We start from the raw sequence: 18,356 nt of genomic DNA on the forward strand, positions 1-18,356 counted from the left end.
CGCACACCAAAAATACTTAAATAGTTTCTGAATATTTTTTATTGTTCTGAATGATAATTAATCAATACATATTTTATGTCCTGAACAAAAAGCTAGAACTTGTTGCGAAATGGACGGGACTTATGCTAAATACTGCACTTTAATAACTTAACATAATAACTAGTGTGACCAACAGAGGGCGACAAAGCAACAAAGATTTACAGTGATCTCACTTGTGCATGTAACATCACTTTACAAAACGACAAACAATTTATTAGTATAGTGCAGAGTCAGATCAGGGCAAAACAACAACAACAGCAACATTGTTTTGTCTATTTTCAAAATATTTTAAAAAGGAGGAACGTATAATGCTTGACCTGGCAGGTTAATGCATTAAGGCAGATCTTGTAGTAAAAGAATACATGATTTAGAAAACAGGAAAAAATACAATTACACTATATTAATCATCAAGATTTGCATTCATTTGCATGACAAAGTCATATGCATGAGATACATTGCATAGACAGCTCAGTGTTAGTCCAATATAAGCCTAATGATCACTCAGAAATAAAGGTATAGCCTACAAAGCTGTCACTGGTGTACCCTAAGTAAAAAGGTACATCTTTGTACCTTATTTACCCCTAAATTGTATATAAAAGTACCTTCAATTGTCATATAAGTACGTTGTACAGTACATTTTAGCTTTTGTACCTTAAGGTACTGCCCCAGTGACAGCTTTGGACCTTTTTTTCTGAGAGTAAACTTCTCTAAAACTGTAGTTCATCAACATACATTACATTCACTCGGTCCCTACAGTGAATCTGTCTTTCTTAATATTCGACAGATGATGATGACAGTCTCTATGAGGGAGACGCTTCCAGTTTAATGACCAGCTTAAAAAAACAAGATGCAGAGTGAATACCAATTTCAGCTCCAACCACTTCGTTTCATGTTGTCAAAAAGCTCCTTAACTTTGTACATGTCCTCTGTCAGTTTAGCGGGGGCGTCAGTCTGTTCCAGCTTCTGAGAAACCTGTAGAGAAAAACATTTATTAAAAATATTAGCATAAAAAAATGATGCTAATACACAATCTGAATCCTAAATAATTCCAGAACTACCCAACCGTCAAATGATTACTAGTGGAAAATACAGCATCAAGGCTCCTTTCAAAACAGGTTTCTAACATCCTGAACCAAAACAGGATGTGAAAGTGTTGTCACATTTCATTAAAGTGGCAAAATAGGTTGCCTTTTTAGAATTTCTGTGGCTTCAAAATGCCTGAAAATCCTGTGAAACTGTTCTGTGAAACTGGCACGAATGCACGAAAGAGTAGATGAGCGGTCATACCTCGCTGAAGTAGCGGAGCATGTATTTGTAGAGTTCACGCAGAGCTGCAGATTCATTGAACTCATTTTGATGTTTCTGATGAAGAAGGGAAATTAACATTAAGTATTTATTCATCACCATATTTTCATCAAGATGCTTCATTAAATCTCTAGGTACTGTGTGACAAATTGTACCTTTGACTCATCTTGAAGAAATATTTTCAACTCTTGGCTGCTGATAGAAGGCTGGTCTTTCACTATCTTGTAGTACGCCTTCACTTCATGTTTGTACTGAGGGATATCTTTGGCATAGAGTAGCTTATTGGTTGGTGAATGCTGTAGGAGAATAAGACAGTCAATCATTTTTCTGAGATTCAGTTTTCCATGTTAGTTTTCAGTGGTTACCTTGTCTAGGTGTTGCTCAGCTAGTGAGAAGGAGTCCATGAAAGCCTGAGCGATGACGGACAGACATCCGTCCAGGTGAGGCGTCTTTACCATGTCACTGAACACAAAGTCAGGGTTCTTCAGGATATTCACCCAGAAACGAAGCGGGAGGCTGATAGGGAGGTTAGAAAATCTTTTTTAGTTGTGCATGAACATATAAAAGTTCTCAAATAATTTTTGAGGCGTTTGATAGTCAGCGATCAGTGCAGCTATCATTCTAATATGCAGCGTGTTCTCCAGCACCTGTTCGTTTTCCAGATGTGGAGAACATCTGGATCTGAGATTTTTTTTCTCTCTGCTTGTACATCCAGGAAGTCGAAGAAATACTTGACAGCAAATGGTGCCCTGCTGTTGGGCAATCCCCAGATGCTCTTGAAAAGGGTCTCAACAAAAGAATGGACTGCCACCTGGTGGACGCATCAAAAACAAAGTTTAATTTATAGTTTTCATATTTTATGATGACATCTCATAGACATAATGCTTTTTATACTGTACAAACTGTAAATGCTATCCTCTAACCCTAACACTACCCCTAAACCTACCAATCATTTTAAAAAAATTGTTACATTTTCAAAAAACATAATTGAATATGATTTATAAGCTGTTTTCCTCATGGGGACCAAAATATGTCTGGTATTTCTGCTCAATCTATCCATCATGTATCTATATCTCTGTCTGTCCGTCCATCCATCTGTTCGTCTATCTATCTATACATCTATACAATAAAATGCTTCGATGTGTCATTTATTCTCACCTTGGTGGAGAGCAGCTTGGTGAGGTACATCTCTTTGAATTTTAATGCTTTTTTCTCGGGATGGTTGCTCAGGTCTGTTTCGACATCTGGATCGACCTAGACCAAACAAAATGTCCGGGTTACCAGGTTTATTAGTTGAAATTGTCAATGCATATAATTGAAGTTCTTTTACAACATGTGTACTGACAGTGTTTGTAATACAAATGTTTAAGCTATTATGGCTTTCATTGTAAGAAGAGGCTAAATGCTTGGTGTCTCTTTTAAGCGATACAAACTGCACTGAGATTCTAATCTGTTCAGATTCACTTAAAAGCACTTCCTCTTATTTGAGCAGGAAGGTGGTGGCAAAACCGAAAGTGTCACGCGCCCACAGCGCTCACTTCACTGCAGTGTCGTGGCAATGCCAACTAACTCATGAACCCTTAACAAGGACCCATGCATGAAAACACAACGCAGTCATTACTTCACATATTAGGTGTCAGTGCATTGAGAAGTACACACCTAAACAGACGTTATACAGAAGTAAAAATGGCTACTCACCATATGGAAGTACTTGATAGAGAAGTTAACATCATCTGTGCAACAAAACACCATGATGATGAGTAAATGAATAAGCAATGTCAACCCAACATTTATGCATCCGGGCTTTAAACAGACTTATGTTACATGATTGAACCTCTGTTGTGGTCAACAGTGGGTTTAAGTGAGAACTAGAAAAGCCCAGGTGCAACACACATGCAAACATAATCGGATGTAAAAATGCATGTTCATACAGACAATTCAAAATGTTGGACATTGATTTATATATATATAAATTATAACATTATTGCATCATATAATGATGGACAGATCATCATCAGATTGATATGTTCAAAATGAAATGTCATTGATTCATTTGAATGTACAGCAATTACTGATCTGTTAAGCATATACAATGTTTATCAGTGACTTAATGAAAGTTATTATAAAGCATTATCAAAAATAGCATGCGGTCAGTATGAGAGTTTACTGACAGATGTAGGATGTGATATAAAAAAACACACACAGACAGTTTAGACACCTAAAGTATACCACCACTTCCTTTACAAAAGGCCATAGTTAATTCTTGTGTCTAAAAAGTGACAAGATGGACAGATGTAAATGTTGCCTGAGCAGTTTTAGTTCCAGTTCAGATCTTTTTATAAAGGGACAGTTGTCATTATTTACTCATCCTCCTCAAGTCATCTCAAACCCATATTACTTAATTACTTTGATGGGAAACCAAAACAGATGCTTATCAGACTATCTACAGTGCTCTCTTTCATATCATGAAAGTGAATGGAGACCAGAGGATGTCAAGCTCCAAAAGCACCACAAAACACCATAAAAGTAGTTTGCATGACTCATGCACTATATTCATAAGTCTTCTGATCATATGATAGCTTACGTGCAGAACACATTGAAATTCAGGTCACTCTTTAGGCTCTGAAAATATTTATTGATATCTGTGGTCACAATTCCCTTTCATTGTATGGACAAAATGAAGTTAGGATATTCTGATAAAATTAATCCTTTTGTTTTACAAGGAAGAAAGAAAGTCCTGGGGGGTTTGAAAGGAGATGAGGGTGAGTACATTTTTGGGCTGAGCTGATGTAATAGTGTTACACAGCTGGTTGCACTGCTTCATGAAGAAAAAATTGTTCCGTGAACACATAATCTACAACATATGTGGCAATACTGAACGAGTGGGGTGTTTGCAAAGCTACAGCACTGTGGTGAGCTGAATGGTTGTTTCTAGAGAACTTCTAATACGAGTTGTCAACACGTACTGTGTAGATTCCACTCAGAATGCAACCAGCCTAAATGTGTTTATTGTGAAGATCAACAATACATTGTACATTGCTTCAGTTGAGCTGGGGAATGATTCAAAGGGATGTGACTCACCCGTTACACTGTTCTGAGACCTCAATGGGGCATGCACTCTTGTTGTGATCACTTTAATGCATGCTCCATCACCAACCTGGATGGAAATACATATTTAAAAGCACATAAAGTCTGAAAATATCAGAAAACACTACTGTGCTGCTGTAGCCTATGGATGTATTATGAGTTAACACAACAGTTGAGCTTAATCTGGGTTTATTTGGCCTTGTGATACAAGCTTTGCAAGTGAAAGGTCAATCTCGAATTAAGCCAACAGCCACCATTGGGAAACATAAAAATACTGTGTAAGACAGGATAGATCTTATATTTCTTAACTGCTGTTTTCACACTGCTGTCATTGTTGTTGAGTGTTTAATGTGTTGTTGAGAGAAAAGCGTGCAGCTCGTATCTAAATGCTGCTCCCAACAGTGGCCGACGTCAGGATGTTGGGTAACAGTGTATCGCTGCAAAGGTATTTTCGAACTTCCTTTCACCCCTTAGCGAAGAACGAAAAATAACTTCACCTTTATGATATTTTGGTCTCTAGATATGGCTCATGTCCTGTCTTTAATGTAGGTATATTTCTTGTTTTGCCAGTTGTCTGATTGCTTAGAATATAGTTGAACACTTCTTCTCAAAAATTATGTTTACAACATTTTGGGTTCTCATGCACTCACCTGATAATGTTTTAGGGTGTTCAACATGGTAACATGCCCTCGAATCTCTGAGGTCTCATCGACTTCCTGTAGCATGACAAACTTTCCTTCCTTCTCATATTCTGTGAGAGCACAACAAAAACACAGAGACATCAAACAGGAATTAGTTCTGTGGTTCTGTGGATAGTGCGAATCAACACAAATAGGTCCCAAGCTTTAAGCATAAGATAAGTTTCATGAAATATTTTGATAATCAACACTGCAAGAGTAATGAACAGGGAGCCTACAAACCGAGTTCTATATCCCTGAACTGCTGTGTGTAGGGGAAACCAAACTTGCGCTGGAAGGTCTGTAAGATTTTCTCCTTGACTTGCTGTACTGTGTCACAGGTCAGTGCGTTGACCTCTAAGGGTTCACTGACTTCTCCTCCAGTCCCCACAGCAAACACCACCTTCAGTTTCTTCAGGGGCGAAAACATGAACAAAATGATTTAGTGACTAAGAAGAACTACCAATTATATATGTTGCGCATAAACATTGTAACAGTTCTTCTTTTAATGAGAATGAATAGAGAAGGAAATAATTAAAATCGTATGCTCCCTTGTTTTTTCACAATATGTTAAAGCAAGCATGAATGTTCAAATTCAAACTAAGATATTGACAAAAATCCACCTTAAAAAATTGCTGCTATGTTAATGTCACACGTGTGGCTGTATTAAGGAATTCGTATTTTAACGAAGCACGACGAAGGAGAAGTCAAAATGAAAGAGTCGTTTTATAAACAAAGAGAACACACAGGACATTTAGCGTCACAGTCACTTAGCACAAACGTTGAAAACATGGAACAAAGAACAGAATTCAATTTGCGTTGACTCTGGATTCAATAAAGCACACTGGACCAAGGTCCTCTTTTCTGATGAGAACAAATTTTGCATCTCATTTGGAAATCGCGGTCCCAGAGTCTGGAGGAAGAGAGGAGAGGCACAGAATCCACGTTGCTTGAAGTCCAGTGTAAAGTTTTCACAGTCAGTGATGGTTTGGGGTGCCATGTCGTCTGCTGGTGTTGGCCCACTGTGTTTTGTGAGGTCCTAGGTCAACGCAGCCGTCTACCAGGAAGTTTTAGAGCACTTCATGCTTCCTGCTGCTGACCAACTTTATGGAGATGCAGATTTCATTTTCCAACAGAACTTGCACCTGCACACAGTGCCAAAGCTACCAGTACCTGGTTTAAGGACCATGGTATCCCTGTTCTTAATAGGCCCGCAAACTCGCCTGACCTTAACCCTATAGAAAATCTATGGGGTATTGTGAAGAGGAAGATGTGATACGCCAGACCCAACAATGCAGAAGAGCTGAAGGCCACTATCAGAGCAACCGGCTCTCATAACACCTGAGCAGTGCCACACACTGACCGACTCCATGCCACGCCGCATTGCTGCAGTAATTCAGGCAAAAGGAGCCGCAACTAAGTATTGAGTGCTGTACATGCTCATACTTTTCATGTTCATACTTTTCAGTTGGCCAGCATTTCTAAAAATCCTTTTTTTTGTATTGGTCTTTTACTAAATTTGGGATTTTCATTAGTTGTCAGTTATAATCATCAAAATTAAAAGAAATAAACATTAGAAATATATCAGTCTTTGTGTAGTTTCACTTTTTGAATGGAATTACTGAATTAAATCAACTTTTTCATGATATTCTAATTATATGACCAGCACCTGTACTTATGGCAGGAACTTTTGAGGACCTAGTGAAAAATGCACCGTTGCATAAGATTCCCGGTTATGATGCCGTTTAAAGACTTCTTCTTTTTTTCTTTTTTTTAAAGACTTCTGTAATTTTCACTGTAATAAAGGGGCAGAATAAAATTTCAAACTATGAGTTAGACCATCTTCTGACACAAATATGTTCCTTTGGAGGAATGCAAGGTATTGCTTGGCAATACTGTACAGTCCGGTTTTGTGAGAGGAAGGCTTGTGTAAAACTGATATCCTTTGCAGACGGCAAAAAGCGGAAGCACAATGGTCTCACAAGTCTAAGCAAGAGAGGCTGCTGGTGGTTTGGTCACATGATTCTGTCTGTATACTGTCATTAATATTTCCTCTTTTCTTGCTTACTCAAGTGTTTATGAGCTGCTAGACAACAACCATCCTACCACAGTCAATATGAGAAGCACAGGTCAGGAAAGAATCAGGAACAGAAAATATCAGGAACCAAATACATGCTGGAATAAAAATCTCTATGGCCCGCAATAAACAATTAATACAAAGTGTAACAAGTCCACGCGTAGGAAAGCAAGACAACAGTCGTAAAATGATGCCCGAAGCACTTGTGCAAGAAATATTGCGCAACGAAGAGAAGTTACAGGAAGTTACAGGATGTCTTGGTGACGGAAAGTTCATGAGCAAACTTAGGAGGTTTGAAATGTGTACACAGCTAGTAATAAACTTAGACAAAATATCTGAAATAAATCAATTCAGCCTTGGTTGGTGAGATTAAGAGACTTCAAAACAAAACACAATGACCAACCCCAAACTTTTGAACGGTAGTGCATATAATATATCATTTGGGAAGGGAAATGGTGTTTCTTTTTAATTAATTAAAAGGGGGAACTATAAAACGTCAATGTGGCTTGTTACGGTATTTTTGAGGTTAGTACTTTCCATAACTGTTTAATTTTGTGAACAGTTTCTCGTCAATGCAAAACTGACCGCAAAAGAAGAAAATACTGACCAGGGCCTCGAAGTCCTGCGATTGGCAGAGAAGCCAGTCCTCGCTAAGGGTGTACAGGGCTTTCTCCGTCACTGAATCCACCGGCCCTTTAGAGATCTGCTGAGTCAGAGCTGACACCAACAGAAAGAGAGGCTGTCCTACTGATTCCTATGGACGAAACACACACATTTTGGGGCATAAACATGTGAGTTCGCACGAGTAGTGAAAGATAATATGCACTTTATAAATCCACGATAAAGTGGATGTATGGACGGACCCTGAGGAAGCCATACAGACAGATGGACATCCAGTTGGTAAGAAGCTTCTCCACTATGGACTCTGTGCGGCGCAGGAGAAGTTTTGGATTCGCATTACTGGACTGGTCCATCAGACTCTGCAGAAGGTCCTCCATTACCTCTGTGAGATAAACCAGGTCTCCATGGAGGGCCAGAGTCAACAGAGACGCCACTGTACATCTGAGAGAGAGAGAGGAACAGAAAGAGAGATATAAAGAGAGGAACAAAAACACAAGGTATAAAGAACAGAAAAAGACGAGTAGATAAAGGGAGTGAAAGAGATCAGTTGCAGTATAACTGGCTGTTATGCAATCTCGCACAGATCCTTTTATGATTAAAAAGCAACCTTGCGAGGATTATTTTAAATGTTTATTTTATTCTAATGCAATTATTTGTAATAATTATTTTTTTGTTTAACTTTATATTAATATTATAAAGTGCTATATATTATGCAAAACATTCAAGCCAATGTGTATTGCAATTATTTGCCTTAATATGCTTTTAATATATTTTTAAAATATTGATGATTTTCTGCAAAACCTTTGAAGAATCTTAGGATCTGATTTGAGGTCTCAGTAGCAACCATACATTTGTGTTATGTTTAATTTTCTTTATTTTGTTTTATTTTCATTTTTTATATCATGTATATTTAATTATTTATACTATCCATCATTTGACCATCTTTACCATGAGTTCCCTCACTTGGGATGCTTATTGTAGTTTAATCGTATGATCGTGGGCTTTCGTGGAATATTTGTCTTTATGAATAAGAGATAAGATGGAATGTCTCCATTTCAAGGCTTTATGAGATGTTGTTGTGAAGCAATTTGATATAACAACACTTGCTGGATTTGTGCTGGTTAGATGAAGTCTATGCATTAAAATGTCAACTAACATTACATTTTTTCAGTGTGATGGTTATTTCAAAGGACACTTCTGAGTTCCCTCGCGGAAGACGAAGTGCTATTATTATAATGCCACACAACATTATCTCTGTTTACCCTTCTAAGCAACAGAAACCAAATCAGGGCCTCAAAATAGCCAAACAAGTTATACTCAAACCTAGGTGAGAATTTTTTCAAAGCGTCTTCGACTCACTTGTCTTTTATGCTGAAGTTTTTCTGTTCCTCTAATGCATGCACAAAACAACTGAGAAACTGCTTATCTCTGATCAGCACAGCAAAAGCCTCACATTTATCATCAACAGTTTTCTGCTCAGAGTCCTGACCATGAAAAAAATTACAGAGTAATAGTTAAAACATACATTTTTACAGTGTGATATGTTTATACTTCATATAGGCCTACTGCTAAATATACTGTAGCATTTTACCTCTCCAATGTCTCTGATCATGACTGCTGACAGAGGACCAGCCTAGAGAAAATAAGAAAATATATATTAAACAAACAAACAAACAAACAAACACATATGGTAAATCTACAAGAGTAAATATGCATCAAAAAGCAATACAGCTCTTAAACCTCAGGAAAGAAGATTTTTGATGCAAAGTGCTTGTAATCCAGGAAAGGTATGGCTCCAACATTATCAATCAAGTCGGATTTTTCTGTTTGCAAGTCAACAAAGCCTGTCAAAACAAACACAAATAAATGTATGATGTAATCACACACAACTAGACATCAAACAGTAAGTAACATGGCAACAATATGAGCACTGAAAGATTTAACATTTTATGTTTTCAGCAGAACAGCAAGCAACTATTGGTGTTTGCCTGCAAAAATTGCCTGCAAAGTTGCCAAGGTGTTGCTATTAGGTTGCTACTCATCAGCTAAAAAAGAAGTCTATATAGCCATGATTTCATCCACCTATTCTTATGCAAACTTTGGGATGTTGCATGAAAAAAAAAATCACAGGATGGATACACCAAAAAGCACATAAATCTAAAAATGCGCATAAAAAACGTACATGCTCAATTAAAGCAGATCATTTTTATCTGATCAGAAAACACACAACGTTCGTGTGTGTTTTCTAATCAGATAAAAATTAAACTATGAAGGAAACACATTTATAGAATAGATTTCTTGATGCGCAACAAAAAACGTCTTGTGACTTTACCTCAACAGATCATGTGATCAGAAAAATCGAGCGAGAGGTATGTTCGGGTGGACGACGAGGTCCGAACATTCTAAAACATCCTTTTTGAAAAAGATTCTTGATCGAAAACCAACAAAATGCGCAGATTTTCAAGAAATACGAGCAGAGATGATCCTTCCGTTGTATTACTGATAACACAGGGAATGGAAATGGGGATTTATTCACAAATTTGACGTTTTAACCAATTCATATAATTTGTGTCCATATCAGAAAGGTGCAGGACAAGTTATTTACCTAAGTTTAATACTGTATTTAGGATTTAGTTGCTTGTTCAAATCACTAACCTATGAGCAATAGAAACAGTGACACTTGCCTTTACAAACACCACACTACAGAGACCAGCATTTCAAAAATGACCGACCTTGTCGTATATCCCTTCTGATGTTGCTTTCCAGCATTTCCAGTTGTTTGTTCATTTTCTCATTCATTTGTCTCTGGCTCTTACGGTGAATAATGGTTCCGACTAGACAGATGTGCAAAACCACATATTAATCCCTGCAGGACTAATGTTAAAATATGTGACATAAATCTGAAATCACTTACCAACAGCACCAAGAATTATGAGCAGAATCAATCCGACAAGGATGTATAAGTACTTTATAGGACTTTGAGACTCAAGGCTTTTAGTAAAATACCCAACATTTATCTGAAAGTTATAGTAAAATAAAGAAGATTTTTGTATTTTAAAAATGCAAGGGTCAATAATTAATTAACAAGAAATGTTGCATAAAGACATGTTTATTTAATATTTAGACTCACAATAAGGGAGTCCAATGATGTGACGGCTCCTGATTCTCCTTTAATCTTACAGATGACGGCATTGGACTCAATCTTCTCCAAAACACACTGATACCGCTGCTCTCCCTGTAGACACGTCACATTCACCTCGCTCATACTCAAGTTCAATGCATCTGCCTTTTTCTGAGAAAGAGAGGTAGGATGGTGTGTGGAGGTTGTGAGATTCACATGCTGATGTGCAAAAACAATGACTGTGCTCACAATAATATATTTTCTCAACATCCATTGATCTTAAACTCACTGTAATACTAAACTCACCTTAATGTTGACCTGTGCGTCGTTGGCTACCTGTAAGATGGTGAATTCTGTGAATTCTGGATCAGGTTCGTAGGAAAAATATCCTACACAGCCCACAGTGGTGTTCCCAACTTTCATTAACAAGGTAAACCGTTCACTGCCATCATATTGGGGGGAGTGAAACCACACATCCTGAGAAAAGAGAGACAATGAAGATATAATATATATATATATATATATATATATATATATATATATATATATATATATATATATATATATATATATATATATATATATAAAGAGATTAATACTTGTTTTTAGCAAGACTGCAAAAGTGACAAAATAATCTTTAAAGGGGTGGTAAAATGCCCTTTTCACAAGATGTAAAATAAATCTCTGATGTCCCCAGAGTGTGTGTGTGTGTGTGTGTGTGTGTGAAGTTTTAGCACAAAATACCCCACAGATATTTTTATGTAGCATGTTAAAGTTGTCACTTTTTGAGGGTTTGCAAAAACGCACCGTTTTGTGCCTGGCCCTTTAAATGCAAATGAGCTGCTGCAGAGGGCGGGGTTTCAAGAGCTTGTGTGTGTTAGCAGCTGCGATTACCTCACGCAGACACTAAAATGACAGAAACTGTTCTGCCTTTAATGTTAAAACCGAGTCAGACAAAGATGGAGAGACTCAAGATGAAGTGACAACATGTAGAAGCAACAGGACGTCTCTGAATGGTTAGTTGATGAATTTATGTTGCTGATGTGGAGTGAACTATCTTCAATTAGCATATTCTGTCATGATAATCTATAAATCGCTCGTATAGGAATTGTTGTGAGATGCACACAGAGTGACTTTCTATTGCATGTGAAAAGTTTGAGCTGACTCACAAATGTACTTATACACACCAACTTTTCCTCTTCTCAACATGGACTGCGTGTTCCCGGGGGCGGGGTTTATGTAAATTTTAGGCTTGCTGATGTCACTAACCCGGGAGGAATGTCGTAGTCCCTACCAGCCGTTTGTTGTAGTCCTTTTCTTTAAAAGCAAATATCTTCCTTTGCTTTGAACTTTGAGCGTTGTAACTTTGCAGATGTTGTTTATGCTCAAACTTTGAGCATAAACAACATCTGCAAAGTTACAACACTCAAAGTTCAAAGCAAAGGAAGATTCACACTAACTAAAGTTAAAGTTAGAAAAGTGAACCTTCATACTCAACCACCCCTTAAAAAAAATATATATATATATATATATATATATATACAAGTGCATAACAATTATATGAGCAGATAAATGACTAATTCTTCCAAATAAGACCTCATCCAGACAGTACTTGTGTGAATCTCTGCTGTTTGAAGACTCACTGAAGTTATAAATAGTTAAACATCAGATAAAGTGCTGAGAGTTATTGCAGGAGTAATAAACACACGTCTTACCCCTGAGCTTTTGCTGTATTGAGTTTGAAACACTTTATCAGAGGGACGGACAATAACTGATTCCACAGATTCCATATTGCTCCCCTGAACATGAATCTTCCTTCCGCCACTGAATGAAGAAAAAATTAAATATATATTAAAGCATTTATTATAGAGATATTAACCATTTCAGCCAGTAATACAGAATATTAAAACCGGCTTTGCTGTCAGCAAGCAGGTTGCTCTTTCTGAACCTCTAAAAATGTAAACAAGACTAATCTAAGGTCACATGTGAGTCAGTAAACTGCAGCTCTCAGAATTATGAAACATACAGGAAATTACTTTTGACTCTAACTTCTAATTTCATTTCTTTCAATCTCACATACAGTATATGTGTTTTTCCACAGTATCTCAGCAGATTATTACTTTTCAAACCTTAATTTTCCCACATTAACAGCATTCTTGCAAATTCTGTGACTAAAATGGGCTGTAGGACATTAGATTAAGTAATTATAATGTGCCGATGTCATCTCAAGGCACTGACGGGATGTGGAAGCTGATCTGCCAGTGGTCTGAATGCTCTTACCTCCTCCAGGAGACTGTGGGCTGTATTCCTGTGCAGCTGGGCTGGGAACTGTAAGTGATGATACTGTTACCATGACAACGGTCGTCAGGAGTAACAACACACACTTTCACTGTTCCTTTAGTTCCACTGGGAGGAATGTGGAACCTTAAAGTGTCACTGGAGCGATCAAACACTGGAGATCTGAGGGAAACATTCATGCACAGATATACAGTGTCATTTATCTCAATCTACACACATTCATAAATACAGCTAAACACAAACACACAGAATCTCACTCTTTAGGAATACAGTCCTGATCCCCTTGAATATGGATTTTAGTGACAGATTCCAGGTTTTTTCCTCTTAATGTAACGTTGTTTCTGCCATGGAATGAAACCTTGTTGGGCTCAAGAGAGTGAATCTCTGGCTCCTGGAGGACACAACATGTTGCACGCAGTAAAGAAGAAAAAAAATCAATATCCACTTAATACATTTCCAAAGCTTTTTTTTATAAACAACAGAAATTAAAGTACATTTTATTACATACATTTTATAAATTATAATAAAAATAATAATGTCTAGTAATTAAATATAACAACAATAATATTTTATACATAATTTAAAAAGGATGATAATTGTGACAAATAATTTACTGATGATATGATATAGAAGAAAGCAACTTTTGTTTTAAAATTATTTTTAAAGCAAATAGTTCCTCAAAAATGAAACAAAATCCTCAGACTCTTGTAAAGTCACATCCATTTGAAATAGGAACGAACTGAAAAAACAACATCCCTATTCGTGAAGTTGGGTTCATAATCAGTATGACACTTACTCTATAGATAATCTCAGAGAGTAGATCTTTACATGCATCCTAAAAAGTAGAAAAAGAGAGAGAACTGAGCGGTTCATTTACTTCCTGAGCTTTCTTCAGTCGACACAATGATATTCAAGCTATTAACAGTGAATTAATATCATATTGAATCTTTATAAAGGTATCCATATTTCCCAATAGGTATAATGAAGCACTGGATTGTAGAATACAGTATCTCACCTGTATGTGTAACTGCGGTCCAGTTCCATGTGTCCAATCACAACGCTGAGAGGAAGAGGACCACTGACACCCAGATGAGACACACTGCACACACCTGCATTCATGCACATATCATGTATTAATATAACCTAAAAAGCTTTGTGTTATCATTACTGCATTATTCTTCACACTGAATTTCATTTTCTCACTGTGTATAAGAAGCATTTGTGTTATCTGTGATACTGGAGCAGTTCCTCAGTGTCAGTGTTTCTGTGATCTTCTGATCCTTGATAGCAACAGTAGCAGAAACTTCTGAAACTGAATAGATTATCAAAAATGTTTATGGTTATAAAAAAAATCATATTCTGACTACAGAAATTTGCTGTATAATAGTGCATATACAACTTCATTAAAAGAAAACCAACCTCCAGTATAAAGTATGTGGTCTGAAAAGCTACAGGAGCAGTTTGGGAAAACTGCAGTCAGATCAGACCCGTCACACAGATTCACACTTCCTGTGGTGAAGGAACATGAGAAGCCGGGATGTCCTGTGCTCTCCAGACTCAAGGCAAGATGTAGCGTAACCTGTGTAGGAGAGAGCAATGTTTGTTCTTATAAATTATTTCTTAAATATATTCCCTAAATTATGATAAATGCTTCAAGATAATGACCCTCTACCTTTCTAGAAGAATTCTCTGTCATCTGAAAAGAAAGCAGCGGTGTCTTAAGAGAGTTTTTTGGGATGGACACCCATGAAGAATTTGAGCATTCATCTTGAGTAGAACATCTAGATAAAAAACAGCATCAACCAATGTATCACGTACAGATCTGTTTGCTCACTGCACATCATGACCATATAGATGATAAGAACTTAAAAGACTGTGAACCATTAGGCATATTATTGTTAGGTGATGATGCAGCCTAGAGCAGATTGCATGTGTGATGTGTGATAAAGGCAGACTGACCTCTGTGTGTTCACACACCAGCCGCAGAGAGGATCCAGAGCAGCTCTGCAGTCTTTCAGAGAGCTGTATTTAACACACTGAACCACAGACACTCTTCTGAGCTACATCAAAAACATGAGCAGAAAGAGATAAGTATGATGATTCAATGTAACACACGAGTGAAGTAATTGCACATTTCTAAACCTCACCTCTTTCCTCAGAGCGATGTAGATATGTTTGAAATCTACTGGATCAAAGTGCATTCTGGGAAGCACTGCTCGTTCATCATCAGTTTTGTACAGAACTACAGGACAGCCTGGTGTGAATTTCTCATCCAAAACCAGCTAGAAACACAAACAGAAAAACAAATCATAAATTGCATGTGATTGTAGTAGTGCCAATGAAGAGGTAAACAACTGATTAAATGGAGGGCAGGAATTTAGAAATGAAAACTTGAGAGGTGAAGGAGACCTTTATCAGTTGTCCATCACTGGTTCCTATGAACAACACAATCCAGGATCCACTTCTAACTGCTGCCACTGATGACATTGAGCTGTACTTGAACACCACTGAGAGCGGCTGAAGATTACTACCACTCTGCAATACAAAGAACAAGAATATTATGACTTTGGTAAATAGTGAAATTAAGTTTTGTCATGCAACATCCAATTATCATACATAACTCAATCCAGTAAAATTACGTAACGTTTAAAAAAATATTTTACAACCTCAGAATCACATGTGGAGTCACCAGTAGCGCAGAAACCCTTCACTCGGCCTGTAACTGTACTGATGTCGTACAGAGCCAGCGCGGTGTTCTCCGGATCCTGCTGATCCTCCGCACTGAACACTCCTGCCCAAATAACACCGTTCCCTGGGGGAATAACGGTGGAGGCGACGAGCACTGGACGAGCTTTATCATTGCAGCACACTATCGTTGCAGCCTGTAGGGATTTGAAGATCTCTGTCTTTTTTCTTTTATTGCTGTCGATCCGCAGGACGTGCACTTTCCTCTCAGAGTCAGTCTTTGCGTTGAGAAATAAGTACGACTCTGAGGGAGAAACTCTCTGGAATCCGTCAACAAACTCCACATCTCCAGCGGTGCTCTTGATGAAAGAGGTTGATCCGTCCTCTATGTTAGAGAAAATCCCACCAATTTGAGACTGGAAAGTGTTCCACAATTTAACAACAGGATACGGATCTTCAGGTTTTGTTTGTTCGTCCTTTTTCCCAACTAACAGGTACCTACCGGTACTTGGACCTTCTATGAACGCAATCGATTTCTCATTCTGTTTCGGTCCTACCGATATACTTTCATAATAAATAGTCTTTGTAATGTCATTCAGATCAAGAACTTCACAATATCCATCTGTAAAGGTCCCACAGGTTATCAGGGTGTTGTTGTAGTCAAAAGGCACTAGAATGTTGACTCTATTTTGATGAGTGGCATTAGTGATGTCCTTCCTCTTCTCCTCAGAAAGATCGAGTCTCATCTGATGTAGTCGATGGTCAGTAAGAACGAACAACTTACTTTTACCAACTACAAAGTCCTTGATGTCTCCATCAAAGTTCACCACATCCCTGCAAATGCAATGTTTCAAAAGTAGGACCACAAGTATTCCAAGTAAGTATCCTCTCATCTTAAATATCTGAGAGATCAGCTGAAGTTTCGAGATCTTGTCACAGAGACCAACGTCGCTCAGATGCGTCCACGGCTGAAGTGGATGGAAGTGAAAGCAGCGGCTCTGAAGATGCCTGATGACTTCCGCGCAACACACCAACAAATCTGTAGCCCTGATTGCGACATTTAGATGTTTTGCAAGTTATGCCATTTCATGATTAAACACTTTTCATGATCCTACACAATATAAGTATGGAATAAGTATGTAGGCTACTCTCTCTCTTGAATTATTGACAGCAAACTTTACATTAAATATTTACATTTTCAAAGTTCTACAATCCTTTGGTTACTGCTGCACCCTTGTGGTGTAAAAACAGCTTCATATTTAGAATTGAATAGAATAAAATAGAAGAGAACAGAACAGAATATAATGTATTACGACTTAGATCAAATTGTGAGATTTGATGAGCTTTGGTGAAACATCTATATTCTATCTATTGTCACAACTACTTTTTCCATTTCCTTGAACTGAAGTTATTTTTTAACTAATTTAATTATATTTTTTTTATTATAAACTATCTTTTTTTATTATAAACTAGTATTATAATTTACTTATAAATAGACACTACAAATAATATTTGTTAATGTGGAGCTGATATTACTATAGACGTTAGCGCTTCATAATTTACAAATAGATAGTCACTTGTCTCCATCTACAGGCGGAACTCTAGGCTAAAGAGCACTGAAAAAAACTACACATATGCCCACTGACTGATGACAACTTATATAAAGAATATTTATATGGCAGTCAGACATATATAACTATCCTTTTTTAATAAAACAGAGCAATATATAGCAATATTTTGTCAAAAATGTAGGGTAGTTATATGCAATCTTATTGTCACACTTAAAATCCTCATTTCATTTAAATTGGATTATTAATCACTCAAACCACTCAGATAAGTGGCAATACATTCTATTCTGATGCAGAGAGGAGATCCAGTCAGATGATTAAGGCAAATTGTATTTCTTAACAGCAGATAATCAAATAATTCATCAATAATCCGAGCAGTTAAAATCACTTCTAATATTTCTAAGTAAAATATAATTAAACCACTCTGATAATATTCTCTCATTAAAGTTGGTTGAGAGATCTCTCTATGAAAAGACAGGTTGTGAAGGAGCTGCAGGTAGACTGACCTTGTAAATATTCTACTTCTAATAATCCAGATGCATATCAGCACAGGGCTAACTTCCTCTTTCCGATCTCATTCGAGCAAACCCGAAAGACACCGTGGAGGGGGTGTACACCCAAATGTGTCAGAAAGTTGTTAATCTAAATACAATACACAATACAGAACTACTGCACATGTCTCTTCTGCAAGATGTTCAGTGAAGATAACATTCGTTTATCACTTTATTCTGAGACATTCGAGCATTTGTGGTCTGTCTATTGGAAAAACATAAGCAAATTATAAAACATGAGCAGGAAATATATATATTTTTTCCTGCTTCATCATATTCTATTCTAAATATGAAGCTGTTTTTACATCACAGGGGTGCAGCAGTAAC

General features: G+C 37.2%; 1 protein-coding gene across 1 annotated transcript; it reads right to left on the reverse strand.

Moving 5' to 3' along the window:
• Positions 1-21: 21 nt before the first annotated feature.
• plxnc1 (plexin C1) lies at positions 22-16,879 on the reverse strand. Its single transcript, XM_079622512.1, has 31 exons — positions 15,892-16,879; positions 15,635-15,760; positions 15,373-15,507; positions 15,185-15,285; positions 14,898-15,006; positions 14,645-14,804; positions 14,429-14,537; positions 14,241-14,334; positions 14,022-14,060; positions 13,483-13,616; positions 13,208-13,387; positions 12,643-12,751; positions 11,234-11,404; positions 10,937-11,098; positions 10,721-10,823; positions 10,539-10,640; positions 9,547-9,650; positions 9,398-9,439; positions 9,166-9,290; positions 8,049-8,247; positions 7,793-7,939; positions 5,352-5,520; positions 5,082-5,182; positions 4,426-4,501; positions 3,043-3,077; positions 2,503-2,598; positions 1,992-2,155; positions 1,710-1,860; positions 1,500-1,640; positions 1,327-1,401; positions 22-1,011 (listed from the first exon to the last, which is right to left on the reverse strand). The coding sequence occupies exons 1-31, from the start codon at positions 16,801-16,803 to the stop codon at positions 907-909; spliced, it is 4,476 nt and encodes a 1,491-aa protein (XP_079478638.1). The 5' UTR covers positions 16,804-16,879; the 3' UTR covers positions 22-906.
• Positions 16,880-18,356: the final 1,477 nt, after the last annotated feature.

This window comes from Phoxinus phoxinus (assembly GCF_949152265.1).
Source record: "Phoxinus phoxinus genome assembly, chromosome: 9".
Taxonomy (NCBI): Eukaryota; Metazoa; Chordata; class Actinopteri; order Cypriniformes; family Leuciscidae; genus Phoxinus; species Phoxinus phoxinus.

Coding starts and splice junctions, on each gene's coding strand:
- plxnc1 (XM_079622512.1), bottom strand. CDS start 16,803: ATGAGAGGATACTTACTTGGAATACTTGTGGTCCTACTTTTGAAACAT. Junction 15,508..15,634: donor GTGATGGACAACTGATAAAG/GTCTCCTTCACC, acceptor TTGTGTTTCTAG/CTGGTTTTGGATGAGAAATT. Junction 3,078..4,425: donor GTCTCAGAACAGTGTAACGG/GTGAGTCACATC, acceptor TTTGTTGCACAG/ATGATGTTAACTTCTCTATC.